Here is a 15,439-nt window from a genome sequence, read left to right as displayed (position 1 = left end):
GTTCACTCACATGTTCAACACCACCTAGAAACCATATTGACTTTCACAGGGAAGAGAGAGAACACATGTTATAACAGATTCACACCAACCTTGATAAAAATTAGATTGGGGCAAGGTTAGCCCAAGCTACAACCTAGTGGCTCGCCTCACATTTTAGGGGCATCGCTCTGTCTCTAGAAGCCTCGCCTATAGGGCGAACTATTAATAAATTATCCAACCCAAATTTAAAATGACAGACCTTAGTGCTTTGCGTTGGTTCTATCACTTGAATTTAAAACCCTCAACTTAGCACACACAGACGACACTGGCAGAACGTACATTGACAAAAAGTATATTAATCTTATATTTCTAGCATGAACTTTTCTCATCACAGCCCTCATTTGCGGTAATGACAGATTGGTATCTCAATGCATTCTTAGTCTAAATTACTATAAATTTCACAGTTTTCAGGCCTCCACAAATCAACCTGATACCCCAAATATATTTTCTATGATAAGCCTAAATCACTAACTGGGATGGTTGACCCCCCCATTCACGGCACGCATTCTTCTGTTTTTTCTTTTTTTTTTCTTCTTCAGATAGCTTTACAGTTTGTCCTCCCAATGGCACACATGTTAAAAGTAGATGGCACTTGATAATGTCCAGATTTCAAAATCTGGTGAATAATCCAATTTTCCCAAGCAGACTAATCTCCCACCTGAGCCGCTGTCCTTTGCGGTCCATTGTGTCTTGTTCATTTTCCTACCAGTACACCAGCAATGTGAGAAAAGTTTGGACAAGATCTCTCTCCATGCTCACTCCACGTGGACTCCTGTCGCACTCCTGTCAGAAAAGGCAGTCGATAGCTTCGACTGGATGCTGTGTACAGGTAGCTGGCTTTGACTCAGGTTTCAGGTAGAAGTGGTGAAGGACCGTAGTGAACGCCATTGTCGTCATTACTTCAGCGGGTTAGAGGGGGTGAGGCTCACACTGTTCTTGGTCAAATTATCCCTTCCATGCATCTAGATACCATCTGTGGTCACCTTTGCCATATCCATGAGTAAAAAACAGTTTAGTTTAGGGCAATTCTGATTCAGGAAATCCAGACAAACTATTCCCTCTATGACAAATGATTACTTCTACCAATATTCTTAATGCAAATGTCAAAGACAAATATCAAAGAGAATAACAACACACAGATTAAACTATTTTTTCAAATTGATTTATTACTCCCCCGTCATATTGGTTTCCGCACAGCAGAGTTACAGGGTCAGGGGCTAATCCTTAGGGAGAAATCCTGACCATCCAGCAGACTCAATCTGGTGAGATTTTAATTGAAGCAAGAGAAAAACAAAACAACAGCAACAATGCACTTCTTCCTTTTTGACGCGACTCACATTGTGGTTCATAACAACACTGCCGGTTGAATCAAAATAACAAATACAATTTGAATTACAACCCTTGATAACTCAATCTTAAAATAATTGTATTGCATGAGGTAATTAAAGGAATAGTAGAATAGACTAGAGACAGGTTTCCCTCATTCAGGGGCAGCGCTCTCTCTCTGTCCTCTGGTGGTCCAAATTACACATAGGACTGTTGATAAATTATAAACTTCTTCACAATGATCAGTGTTTGCATATTACATTTAAATCTTATCCAATGTCTCTAGTGTTGTTATTTTGCTGAACACTAGATGGTTGAATTTGATTTTTAGCAGTTAAACGAGCTACTCAGGCAAGAAAAAAAACTCACCAAAATTGTTGTTTTGTTGTATTTAAAAAAAATGTGAATCATGTTTTTATTTGGCGTAGCCCTGATGGCATTGCCAGTGGTATGTGTGCCCCAGTTTGGGAATACCTGCCCTAGTTGATCCTGCCCCAGTGGAGGCTCCTCAGAGGAGGGAGGAAAGGACCATCTTTCATTCAGAGATTTGTCCTGAAGCCACTCCTGCATTGTCTTGGCTGTGTACTTAGGGTCGTTGTCCTGTTGGAAGCTGAACCTTCACCTCTGTCTGAGGTCCTGAGTGCTCTGGAGCAGGTTTTCATCAAGGATCTCTCTGTACTTTCCTCTGTTTTGTCTTTCCCTAAACCCTGACTAGTCTCCCAGTCCCTGCCTCCCAGTCCCTGCCTCCCCACAGCATGATGCTGCCACCACCAATGCTTCACCATAGGGATGGTATTGGCCAGGTGATGAGCGGTGCCTGGTTTCCTCCAGACATGACGCTTGGCATTCAGGCCAACGAGTTCAATCTTGGTTTCATCAGAGCAGAGAATCTTGTTTCTCATGGTCTGAGAGTCCTTTAGGAACCTTTTATCAAACTCCAAGTGGGCTGTCATGTGCCTTTTACTGAGGAATGGCTTCCGTCTGGCCACTGTACCATAAAGGCCTGATTGATGGAGTGCTGCAGAGATGGTTGTCGTTCTGGAAGTTCTCCACATAGGAACTTTGGAGCTCTGTCAGAGTGACCACCTCCCTGACCAAGTTCCTTCTCCCCCGATTGCTCAGTTTGGCCGGGTGGCCGGTTCTAGGAAGAGTCTTGTTGGTTCCAAACTTCTTCCATTTAGGAATGATGGAGGCCACTGTGATCTTAGGGACCTTCAATGCTGTGTACATTTTTTGGTACCCTTCCCCTAGATCTGTGCCTCGACACAATCTTGTTTCTGAGCTCTACGGACAATTCCTTCGACCCCATGGCCTGGTTTTTGCTCTGACATGAACTGTCAACTGTGGGATCTTTTATATAGACAGGTGTGTGCCTTTCCAATTCATGTCCAATCAATTGAATTTACCACAGGTGGACTCCAATCAAGTTGTAGAAACAGCTCTAGGATAATCAATGGAAACAGGATCTACCTGCGCTCAATTTCGGTCTCATAGCAAAGGGTCTGAATACTTATGTAAATAAGGTATTTCTATTTTTATGATTTATGAATTTGCCAACATTTAAAAAAACCTGCTTTTACAGTATCGTTATGGGGTGTTGTGTGTATATAGATGATTTATTTATTTATTTAATAATTTTAGAATAAGGCTAATGTAACAAAATGTTGTAAAAGTGAAGGGTGTAACGGGAGTTGTCGTCAACAAAGAAATACAAAACATAGAAAAAGGAACATAGAATGCCCACCCAAATCACATCCTGACCAAACCAAAATAGAGACATAAAAAGCTCTCTAAGATCAGGGCGTGACAAAGGGCTCTGAATCCTTCCAGAATGCACTGTCGCTGCATTAAATTATATTATTTGCTACTAACCTGTGTATGAATATCATTAGCTTAATTAAATACCCTAATTCCCTGTTAAAACACAAGACATTTGAAATTAGTCATAGAAATAGGCCCATATTCCTGTCTGAAAGAACGCATAAAAAGACTCACGTGAGTCCAAGAAAGAGAGAAGCTCGCAATTTGGGACATTACACTTCTATTGGTCCATTTTAAAGCTAGGACTACAGTACACAGGCGGCAGGCAGAGGTGGCGGTAATGTACCATAACGTTGATGCTAACTCTCGATAAACCCCACAGAAGAAGAGGCAGAGATGACAACGCCGGTAGCTAACTAGCTAGGACAACGGTAATGTGATTCCATACATCAAAACTGGTTAGATGGAGTTTGCCTTCTCCCTTTCTCTCCCTGAAGTCTAGAACTGGAAAGCTGCAAAAATGAGTCATGTGGCTCGTGATGTTTCTTTGTGCACTACTAGCTCACCAATTATGGTATCACATTATACTTGTCACGGCTTTCCTCCTCTTCTGAGGAGGAGTAGCAAGGATCGGACCACTACGCAGCGTGGTAAGTGTCCATGATACTTTAATAATAACTGAACACGACTCAATACAAAAATAACAAATATAATGAAAACCGAAACAGACCTGAACGGTGACACAAACAATAAAACAGGAAACAATCACCCACGAAACACAGGTGGGAAAATGCTACCTAAGTATGATTCTCAATCAGAGACAACTAAGGACACCTGCCTCTGATTGAGAACCATACCAGGCCAAACACAACATAGAAAAACGAACATAGACAACCCACCCAACTCACGCCCTGACCATACTAAAACAAAGACATAACAAAAGAACTAAGGTCAGAATGTGACAATACTTGTGTGCTAGGATGGAAGTTTTTCTTTGTCAATACACCCAACAATAATAATTTGGCATATAACCCATACTATCTCAACTGTCAATAACTTTCACATTTATGTGTCATGAACCCATTGTGACAAAAATAACTAAGGTCAATTTCCTTACAGATCTTCAACAGCAAGCTCCTCTGGCACCCATGTGAGTTGATGTTGTCTACTGGATATTTGTTTACCTATCTGCCAATTAGGTGCCCTTCTTTGCAAAACCATTGGAAAACTTCCCTGGTATTTTTGGTTGAATATGTGCTTGAAATTCACTGTTCAATTGAAGGACTTTACAGATAATAATGTGAGGGATACAGAGATGGGCAGAGTCAGTCCATGCAACTTATTATTTGAGTTAAGCACATTTCTACTCCTGAACTTATTTAGGCTTGCAATAACAAAAGGGTTGAATACTTAATGGTATACAACAATGAAATTGTGTGCAGGGAACAAGCTACCATTTTCCACTGGTACTTGAAGAACTTGAATGAGTGGATTTACACAATTGACTTCAGGACTACAGTCCTAATTTTAAATTAATCATGTATCAATTAACTCATTAGGATCTGGGGCACTACCAGAGCAGTTCAGAGTTACCACCTCTCAAATTAAACTCTAAAAGGTCTTCGCCTATCACATCTATAAACAAATTATTAATCATAACGTCGTGTCATATCATCATTCTGAACAGGGGGGAGTACTTACAGTACTCTTATACTTTGCACACAAACCACCGCTTCCCTGAACTACTGTATGTGTCTTTGGAATGGCAATTTCACCATGACCCATCATCTGCTGATCACCAGTTCTCTTAGCTACAGATTGTTACACCAGATAATGTGATTTAACCAACATTTTTTGCTATCCATTACTGGGAGTTACATGATAGGTACTGTTTGGTGTAGCACAGAGAATTTTTGACCGACCTTAGCAATGCTGTCTTCATCCTCGATTCAGGGAAAAAGGAGCCTCATAAAATGTCCTTATCCAGTGGCAGGGGTCAGTTTGAATTTAGAAAATGCTGTTATTAAAATAAAATAATTCTCCACAAAGTACTTCAAGAATATGTGCACCGCCATCATGTCTATTTCAAGTCTTCTCACTCATTGATTGAGACAGGTCTCTGACATGCAGCACTTTGGGGTGGACACTCACCTGTCTCGATCAATGAGAGAAGACTTGAAATCGACAAGATGTCAGCAAAAATCTTTGGGTAAATCACATTATCTTCTGTAACAATCTCTAACTACAGTTCCCTGAACGTGTGTGTCTTTACACCTGAAAAATACTTGGACACACTGAACTGGACTACACTGTTGATACTATTTATTTTGTATGTTACTTTTACCATATACCATTGTTCTTGAATACTCGGGTCTCTTGAGTTAGGATTAAATATTGTACACTCTTCTGTATTTTACATTTGACAAATAAACAAACATTCTTTTGATATCTGGGTGATGCTACATAGCCCTGTAAAGTGTATTTAAATACTTGATCTTCTGTGAATCCATAAGAGCAGATACATTTTGAAGATTGATAAAAAAATATCCATATTTATGCTATGGTGGTTCTACATCAGGGTTATCCAACCCTGTTCCTGGAGCGCAACAGTCCTGTAGGTTTTCACTCCAACCCTAATCTAGCCCACCTGATTCTAATAATTCGCACCGGTTACACAGGCAGGCCAATTCTGATATCCATTAAATGGTCTTAATCACATCAGATATATTTTATAACTGATCTGTTTGGTCAAAATACCAATTAGTGGAGAAAAAAAATCTTAATTGGACTGCCTGTGTAAAAGCAGCCATAGTCCATCTGGCTTCGATACACTGGCAATGGTGGGCTGGGGAAGCTGATACTCTTTGTGCTTATGGCAATGGCCAGCTGGTTAAGACTTTCCCGATAATGGTGTAGGGTTTCTTAACCACCAACTGTTTGCTCCTCTTGCGGAATATTTGCTGGTACTGCACCTCTCCTGGAAAGACATGGTTGTGGTCTTAGCATTTTACACTTTTTGTGGAAAGGACGTAGGGCAACATGCCTTTGTTGGTAAAGGTATTAACCTAATGGGACCTGCTAGCATATTCATTATGGACAATGAGGGGACATTGGGAGCTGCTTTTGAGAGGAAAGATCAGTCAACAAAGTGAATGGGATGGGAGACTAAAGGTGTGAAAAGTCTTAGGAAGGCAGTTCTCACACAGTATGAATTGTTGCGTATGGGAGAATGAGGTGCCATTTCTCCTCTATCGTTCTCATACATTTACTGTCTAAGCACAACTCTTTCAACCAAAACCCCCTTCCTCATCTCAAAGTACTGTATGTAAAACTCCACTAGCCCATTGACTTTGACTGATCATTCTTGTCAATAGTAGCCCTTTGCAGGGGAGTTTTGTAGATGTGCCTTGGTATTGTGTTTTGAGGATAATCCCTGCAGAGAGAATAATGAGGTGGTTGTAATTACTGTTGTAGTCTTGATTTTCTACATTTCAGTGTCCCTTGCTGGTTTCTGTTCCACAATATTGTTGTGCTCCATAACCGCAAGGTGTGTCAGCTCCCTCATGCTTGTGTACACAATGCCCCCGCTTTGCAGTATTTTTCAGCAGGGCACTGTGGAATGACTCCAGATAACCTGTTTTACAAAGAGAAAAGGTACAATTTGAAGATTAGACTAAATTGATTACATGGTCTAGAATGTACTGTTGTCCTCAGGCTACCTCTAACCACCTGTAACCCCATAACAAACACTACCCAATTCATGTTTATACCATGTTAACCCACTGTTCCCCAGGCACGATCGTCTTTCTCTTGCTGTGAGCTAACTAGTGTCACTAAATTGGCAGCAACTTTGCCAGCCAGCTGAGATTGGCTGAGAACCAGCTAACCAATCATAGAAGATTTATAGAAATGCATCATTGCTACCAACACACAGTGAGTTAGCTATATCGACAATTATATTTTTAGTAATGGAGTGTTTTCCAGACAAGTGTAGAATAGATGGCTACCAAATTGAAATACTCTTTATCTAGTCAAATTAACTAGTTTGTTCGCTAACATCAGTCAAAGATAGAATGAAAGAACAAACAAACATGTTTACTCTAATGAAGGTAGCTATCAGTCTAGCAGTGACTACCATGGCATAGGCAAAATTGATTAACAGTGTTGTGGCAGACCAGGGGTTGGGTCAAAACGTGTACACAGATTAGATACGGACAAAGTTGGATTAGCTCAGTTTCAAAGGTGTTTATTCAAATAATAGGTCTCCCCCATGAGACCCTATCTGGGATACTGTCTTCTTGGTCTTGCTGTATCCTGTGGGGATCAAACTGAACTCACTCCTGTTACCTCTGTCCCCAACTATACGGGAGTCCTGTCTTCCCCTACTCTCTCCCCTGTGTGCTGCCCTTCTGGCAGCTACATGGGATTGCTACAGCTGGTGAGCAATCAGCCCCAATTAGTCCTGTCCGGAGAGCCTGTCGAGACCTGGCAGGTCCAGCAGATGGCGCCATCGCATCGTGATGGCTGACCTGCTGTACGCCAGTGTGTATACCAAAAGATAGCTATATGATTTGCAGGACTGTAACGTTAGCTAGTTAACGTTAATTGAGAATGTTCTGTTTTCTGGTGAAGAAAAAACATTGCTGGTATCGCATCACTTCTCAGCTGTCGTCGAAATGTATTCCCCATCAGTTCAGCCTGAAAATCCTTCTGATAATGTTTGGTCACCGCATCATTCTTGATAGTCCCAAGGCACTGGCAGAATCGAGGTGAATCTGGTAGGCAGAATGGTGAAAGATAACTAATTTTCGCGCTTGTTTGTAACTAGCACAGCCACAGGACACCACACGGTCATGATGACAAACAGGGATAAACAAACGTTATCAAAAAAAATATTGCCTAGAGAAATTCTGAGATTACTGTGTGTTGGTCGTTCATGTGTGCATGCCCCCCTCTACCTAGCGGGCGGTATCAGCATTGAATGCCAGACTTTGGTTCACTATGAGCAGCTCAATAAACAGGGAGTCCAAACTTCCCGATTCTACAAGTGAAATAAAAATGCGCTTGTTCTAGCTTCTGGTTTGGATAATTGTGATGTTTACGATAAAAATGTAATGTCGTTAATATAGTAATGACTAAATGCCGTGGCAGAGCCAGGGTGAAATTCCCCTTTAATGTTTCGTATACTCAGTATCGAATCTCAATACTTTTAGGTAAAGTCCATTGCTCAATTGAAAAGGGAAGTGACCCTGATAAACAGTACATGCTGTATATCTTCAGTGACAGAAAAATATGATGTGGCGTTATATTAAAGGCTGTTGTTTTGCCGTATCAAAACTACAGTCATGCACTGTTGCTTGAGTGCTTGCTTTGCTATCAACATTAGCCTTGCATAGAGCGGCTGTAGTCTTGTGTAGCCAGACGTCATGTTGTTTTCATGTTGTAAGGCAACAGCAGCAGCAAAAGTAGTTTCTTTACTCTTTAGAAATCTTGAAAAGCATTGACACTAAAACACAATGGCTACCGTTCATTACAGTGCATTTTAGAAGACAGTCTGTATGATTTCCTGTCAAAAAGTTGCTACTCGTTTAGCACTACTGATATACCATAAACCAAGTGCTACTTGCTTTGTAAAAATGCCATGGAATGAACCTTGGGATGCATTGTTCACCTTTTGTTGTCTGTGACCCACTCTGGCATTCATCACCATCTTAGTGTGGCTTTAAGTTGCTGCTTGGCTGGTGAGAATGAGTAACTCATAAAGATGAAAGTCCATTAACAGATAACAGACCACTACTTGGACGGCTAGGATCTTAGAGCTCACCTGAACTGGCAACAGTAAAACATGGTGAAGGGTAAGGTTGCCCCCTAGACGCTGATCTTGGGTCAGTTTATTATTTCCCCCACTAATGGTTAAAGTAACTGCCCAGTGTTAACAGATGAATTTCAATATGATTTAAATATTTTTCCATCCAAAAAAGGGCAATTAAGTCTGTTAAAAGGAAAATGTTCTGTTGTAATAGTGTGGGTGTGTACCTACCGGTCATTAAAAATATGAATGATAGTAGACCGCTGATTGGCCAGCTCATTCTCCTCAAGAGGATGACAAACTCCTCTATGAGGAAATACTAAGTATTTTTAAACGATCTGTTTGAGATACAAGTTTGAGGTGGGGTTTTTGAAGTGCTTTTTCGCCAATTGATTCTTTGGCCACATATGAGTATAATACAACAACATTGTTTCGGGAATGTGGTAGCAAAATATGAACTTTTAAAAGTGAGATTTTCGCTAGACAGTTACTTTACTGTTAGGATTGGGAGAGGGGAAGCTGATCCTAGATCTGTGCCGAGTGGGAAACTTTACCCCGGAGCTAGATTGGAGGGGTTTCAATGTGTTGGGAAGGGCTCAGGTGGTTCCTCAGAGCATTCCAGGGGCCCATGAGGGGTCTGGTCCATGTTTTGAGTGTGGCTGGCTCCAGGGTGAAATCCCGTCATAATGCTCTGGTGTGAAAGGGCAATCTGGAGCACTGACATAGCAAAGAAGTCACTCAATTGTTTCTAGCTGTAGCAGCAGGTGGACTGGCCCCTCCCTCCATTCAAATGAGTTCCCAACCAATCAGAGGGCCCCCATTTCCAAATTCTGTTCAAAACCAAAAGGTGGTTAAGAATTATGAGCACACACAGTTGTCTTTTTCTCTCTTGACTGGCCGCACATTCACTGACAAACTGATTTATTTGGGTCATTGAGGATTCCTTTGGAGCATGGATTGAGCCAAGTAATGTGGAGAAGGGTTTTTATTTAGGCTAGCAGTCTTCAGTCTTTGTTTACTGTTGAGCATCATTATGATATGGACAACTGTCAAGTTCCAGTGATAAATTCAGGCAAAGTCAAGTTACAGACATCCTCAACCCTTTTACAAACCTTTGGTGAGTTTTTCTGTTTCTACTTTATTTATGGGTTTGTCTTGTTTCTGCACGCTGACAATATGTTACTGTTTTAGTAACCTAATGAGCTAATATGCCTTTGTTTTTATTTTGAAACGTTGAATCAACCCAAAAATGTGTATTTTATTTTGGTGGTTTTTCATCCTATTTATGTGCACATTTTTATGGTGTTCTTTAGGGGGCCATTTGGAGGCGTAGCAGGATTTTTTTTCCTAAAAGGAGTTTGTAATTCCAAACCCCCTTCGTATTGAATAATTCATGTTTGGCACAACAGTGGGACGCTTGAAAGAGTAATAGAGAGTAGAGTATCATGACGGGAAAGTGGCCAACCTGGGGTTTGACTGTGTGTAGTTTTGATTTGGCAGAGCTACCACTACACCCAACCCTGGCTTGCATCCCAATTGGCACTCTATTCCCTATTTAGTGCACTACTCTTGTCAGAAGTAGTGCACTATATAGGGAACAAGGTGCCATTTGGGACTCAACCCCAGGCTCTGAAAATTACAGTTTTTTTAATTGTGGAATTGAATTAGTTAAAATAATTAGAAGGATCAGTCCTTGGTTAGTTCTGCTCTCAGTGAGTCATTATGGCCTTCATGTGATCAAACATGCCTAATCATCTGTATGGAGGCCATAATTATCTGATTAATAAGTTATTAATGTGGCAAACTGTCACATTTTAATAACATACTGTCATCATATGATCCAGGACAGCCCTTCCTGCGCCTTACTCCTGTTTTTTACTGTACGCCCTACTGAATGTTTCTTCTTTCACATTTAGGTCAGCTGAGCGTGTCAATAATGCCACACAATGGCTGCCTTAATATTCAGAGTAAGTATGTTATGCAGTATACTGAAGATCAGGGCCCATTTTCATAAGGGGTCTCAAAGTACGAATGCTGATTTAGGATCAGTTTGGTATTTAGATCATAATGAATAAGATTACTTAGACAGGGGTGACCTAATCCTAGATCTGTACTCCTACTCTAGTTACATACGGCCCCTGGTTGTGGTTAAATCTTGAATGTGTGGTAAAGTTAATTTTACCTTTATTTAACTAGGCAAGATCAGTTAAGAACAAATTCTTATTTTCAATGACGGCCTAGGAACAGTGGGTTAACTGCCTGTTCAGGGGCAGAACGACTGATTTGTACCTTGTCAGCTCAGGGGTTTGAACTTGCAACCTTCCGGTTACTAGACCAACGCTCTAACCACTAGGCTACGCTGCCGCCCCAATTAACTAATTAATGATAATATGGGTCTGTGATTGAATAAAACGTTTGGACAACTAACCCGGGCTCAAGTTGTTTGCCCCATTAAACACCATTTTCTTTTATTGACATAAGTACTGTGTAAGTATTCCATGTTATTTGGTCTGCAGTAGACGGTTGGATGTGTAACCTCTTGTGTACTCGTCACAACTCTTCATTCACAGTCATTGAAGCCAGAGGACTCCTTGGGAATGAAAATAGGAAATGTGATTTTTATGTCAAGGTAAATTCTTGCTTCCCTTAGTTTGTTTACAGTTGAAACTAACACAGGGATTCAATCTGATCATTCGTTGTAGTGCGCTTGACATTGGTTAATTTTTGATTGAGCCTGCATAAGCAGCATGTATCTCTGTGAAAGGCGCATTATCGACATGGCTCTACAATGTGTAATTGGATTGAATCCTGGCCTAGGTGTTCAAACAATTACTCCATTCTTTTTAAACAACAAGAACATAAACAAAAAATGCATAGCTCCAAAAATTCAACTACCATATGGATGTCACCTTCTAGCATTACATTTACCCACCAAGTGGCAGGGCTGCAGTTTTTCTGAAAAAACTAATCCCAGATTTGAACTTTAAATGTCTTGTCTGTTTGTGTATTATATGAGTCCAATTATTGTCAATTTCAGCTAGCGATTATCCCAGACCTCAATCACAGTACACATCGGAAGACCGAAACTGTATTAGACTGCAAAAATCCTCTCTTCCTTGAGACCTTTTTGCTGTGAGTGGTGTTTTTTAAATTCTTGTGAAATCCCCTTCAGTCCGTTGAAATGTTTGATACATACAAATGTTAAGCCTTATGAGAGCTCTTACATACTTCCAACAAGTTATAAAGCATTATACCTGAAGATTTTAATAAGCTAAAGTGTTATATCTCTGTTACTCAGGGCTATTAGTGTGGAGGATTATCAGAAGAGACTGCTGGTCACTGTGTGGAATCGCAACCCATCCTCCAGGTATTTCATGTTTTTCATTATTTCAAGTATTATTTATTTTTTGATAATGATGAATTATTATTCTTATTATTAGTTGTATATAGCTTTGTTCGTTGAATATATGTTATTATTATATGTGTGATGAAGTTTGTCAACCTCTGGTCCATGGAATGTTGCTGGCTGGTCCCTGAGATGGTTAACTGACCCTAATTTAATCAGTTATACAGTGCTAATGTAAGCAGCCCCCTAAAGAGGATAAACTATAGCTTGCCAGTCCCTGGCATCAGAAGGGTTGAGAAACACTTGGCACAGAACAGTACAAGCAGATCATTGTGAATTTAGGCAGATTTCACTGTGATCTAGATTTCACATTTCCAGGCAAGCATCTCCTTGAAGCACTCTCCTGTCAGCTGTTGCAGTATTGGGCAGATTACCATTTATGATATGGAGGAAGGAGAACTTGGATTACATTTTCATTGACTGGGAAAATGAGAAAAACAAGGGTCATATTTATAGTGACGTCTCCCTTTGGAACCGTGGATGTAGGGTATAGTTGCCCCTATATCTTGGGTCAGTTTAGCCTTTTCTCCATTAAAGGTGAGGAATGGGGGAGAGGAAGCTGTTTCTAGATCTACATTTACATTTACATTTAAGTCATTTAGCAGACGCTCTTATCCAGAGTGACTTACAAATTGGTGCATTCACCTTATGACATCCAGTGGAACAGCCACTTTACAATAGTGCATCTACATCTTTTAAGGGGGGGGGGGTGAGAAGGATTACTTTATCCTATCCTAGGTATTCCTTAAAGAGGTGGGGTTTCAGGTGTCTCCGGAAGGTGGTGATTGACTCCGCTGTCCTGGCGTCGTGGGGAGTTTGTTCCACCATTGGGGGCCAGAGCAGCGAACAGTTTTGACTGGGCTGAGCGGGAACTGTACTTCCTCAGTGGTAGGGAGGCGAGCAGGCCAGAGGTGGATGAACGCAGTGCCCTTGTTTGGGTGTAGGGCCTGATCAGAGCCTGGAGGTACTGAGGTGCCGTTCCCCTCACAGCTCCGTAGGCAAGCACCATGGTCTTGTAGCGGATGCGAGCTTCAATTGGAAGCCAGTGGAGAGAGCGGAGGAGTGGTGTGACGTGAGAGAACTTGGGAAGGTTGAACACCAGACGGGCTGCGGCGTTCTGGATGAGTTGTAGGGGTTTAATGGCACAGGCAGGGAGCCCAGCCAACAGCGAGTTGCAGTAATCCAGACGGGAGATGACAAGTGCCTGGATTAGGACCTGCGCCGCTTCCTGTGTGAGGCAGGGTCGTACTCTGCGGATGTTGTAGAGCATGAACCTACAGGAACGGGCCACCGCCTTGATGTTAGTTGAGAACGACAGGGTGTTGTCCAGGATCACGCCAAGGTTCTTAGCGCTCTGGGAGGAGGACACAATGGAGTTGTCAACCGTGATGGCGAGATCATGGAACGGGCAGTCCTTCCCCGGGAGGAAGAGCAGCTCCGTCTTGCCGAGGTTCAGCTTGAGGTGGTGATCCGTCATCCACACTGATATGTCTGCCAGACATGCAGAGATGCGATTCGCCACCTGGTCATCAGAAGGGGGAAAGGAGAAGATTAATTGTGTGTCGTCTGCATAGCAATGATAGGAGAGACCATGTGAGGTTATGACAGAGCCAAGTGACTTGGTGTATAGCGAGAATAGGAGAGGGCCTAGAACAGAGCCCTGGGGGACACCAGTGGTGAGAGCGCGTGGTGAGGAGACAGATTCTCGCCACGCCACCTGGTAGGAGCGACCTGTCAGGTAGGACGCAATCCAAGCGTGGGCCGCGCCGGAGATGCCCAACTCGGAGAGGGTGGAGAGGAGGATCTGATGGTTCACAGTATCGAAGGCAGCCGATCGGTCTAGAAGGATGAGAGCAGAGGAGAGAGAGTTAGCTTTTGCAGTGCGGAGCGCCTCTGTGATACAGAGAAGAGCAGTCTCAGTTGAATGACTAGTCTTGAAACCTGACTGATTTGGATCAAGAAGGTCATTCTGAGAGAGATAGCGGGAGAGCTGGCCAAGGACGGCACGTTCAAGAGTTTTGGAGAGAAAAGAAAGAAGGGATACTGGTCTGTAGTTGATGACATCGGAGGGATCGAGTGTAGGTTTTTTCAGAAGGGGTGCAACTCTCGCTCTCTTGAAGACGGAAGGGACGTAGCCAGCGGTCAGGGATGAGTTGATGAGCGAGGTAAGGGAGAAGGTCTCCGGAAATGGTCTGGAGAAGAGAGGAGGGGATAGGGTCAAGCGGGCAGGTTGTTGAATCTAAGGGAAACTTAACTCTGGAGCTCTTGTGTCTACAGGAGGAGTGAGTTCCTGGGCTGCATGAGTTTTGGAACACACTCACTCATAACTTCATCAAAGGTGACTAATCTTCTAATACTACAGGTTGGGACTCCTGTTTTTTGTTGTGTGTTTGAGAAGAAAAACCGAATAAAAATGTATTGGTCAGGTACACAGTTTGACACATGTTATTGCTGGTGCAGCGAAATGCTTACGTATGTTTCTAGTGCCAACAGTGCAGCAATATCTAGCAATACAATATCAATAAAAATAACAAGAAATGAAGACCTATCAGAATGAGTAATATCAGAATGAGCAGAGTCCGAAATATAAATATACAGTATATAGGATGAGAACCATGACTAGAATACAGCATCTACACACAAAATGGGCAAAACAGCATGAAAACATCATTAAGTGACCAGAACATATGCTTGTGCTGTCGAGGCAATTATTTCTGCCGGATTAACTGCTATTTAAAAAACAAAATCTCATCCACTGTTTACCGCTACACAGCTTTATATAACACACACACACACACACACACACATACAACACACACACACACATACAACACACACACAAACAGCCATCTGTGGGCTCTGGGCTGGCCTTCGGTTGGGCATCAGCTGCTGGAATGCAGTGAACCTCAAAGTTACTGTGCATGCAACCCTGAGGGAGGTGGTCATGAGATAGATTAAGTTATCTGGGCAGGGCTTTGGCGCTGCTACATGTCCTCGTCATGAAAGCATTCTGAAAGTCACAAAGTAGAATTTAAAAAATCAACCTCCCTGCAGTCTTATTTTAACAGACTATTATTTTATTCTCTCCTCTTTCTTCA

At 42.0% G+C, this 15,439-nt stretch overlaps 1 protein-coding gene and 1 long non-coding RNA gene across 5 annotated transcripts in view; one reads left to right on the top strand and one right to left on the bottom strand.

The window, feature by feature from the left end:
• Nucleotides 1-3,397: 3,397 nt before the first annotated feature.
• The window catches only part of LOC118394113 (regulator of G-protein signaling 3-like), a 93,112-nt gene continuing 81,070 nt past the window's right edge, over nucleotides 3,398-15,439 (top strand). The window contains exons 1-7 of one of the 4 annotated variants that reach the window (XM_052462634.1): nucleotides 3,398-3,557; nucleotides 4,246-4,276; nucleotides 10,852-10,902; nucleotides 11,506-11,564; nucleotides 11,973-12,067; nucleotides 12,234-12,302; nucleotides 14,619-14,679. In XM_052462634.1, the coding sequence (XP_052318594.1) occupies nucleotides 10,872-10,902; nucleotides 11,506-11,564; nucleotides 11,973-12,067; nucleotides 12,234-12,302; nucleotides 14,619-14,679 (315 nt within the window). In that variant the 5' untranslated portion in view covers nucleotides 3,398-3,557; nucleotides 4,246-4,276; nucleotides 10,852-10,871. Of the gene's footprint in view, nucleotides 3,777-4,226; nucleotides 4,277-9,799; nucleotides 10,053-10,851; nucleotides 10,903-11,505; nucleotides 11,565-11,972; nucleotides 12,068-12,233; nucleotides 12,303-14,618; nucleotides 14,680-15,439 lie in introns of those variants that run through there. The other 3 variants (XM_052462635.1, XM_052462636.1, XM_052462633.1) reach the window with 3 other exon arrangements.
• LOC118393578 (uncharacterized) lies at nucleotides 7,357-8,974 on the bottom strand. Its single transcript, XR_004827575.2, has 2 exons — nucleotides 8,798-8,974; nucleotides 7,357-7,901 (listed from the first exon to the last, which is right to left on the bottom strand). It is a non-coding gene; the product is annotated as an uncharacterized LOC118393578 (long non-coding RNA).

This window comes from Oncorhynchus keta, chromosome 14 (genome assembly GCF_023373465.1).
Source record: "Oncorhynchus keta strain PuntledgeMale-10-30-2019 chromosome 14, Oket_V2, whole genome shotgun sequence".
Taxonomy (NCBI): Eukaryota; Metazoa; Chordata; class Actinopteri; order Salmoniformes; family Salmonidae; genus Oncorhynchus; species Oncorhynchus keta.
Note: the sequence above shows the minus strand (reverse complement) of the source record. Positions and strands in the feature narration are given on the sequence as shown.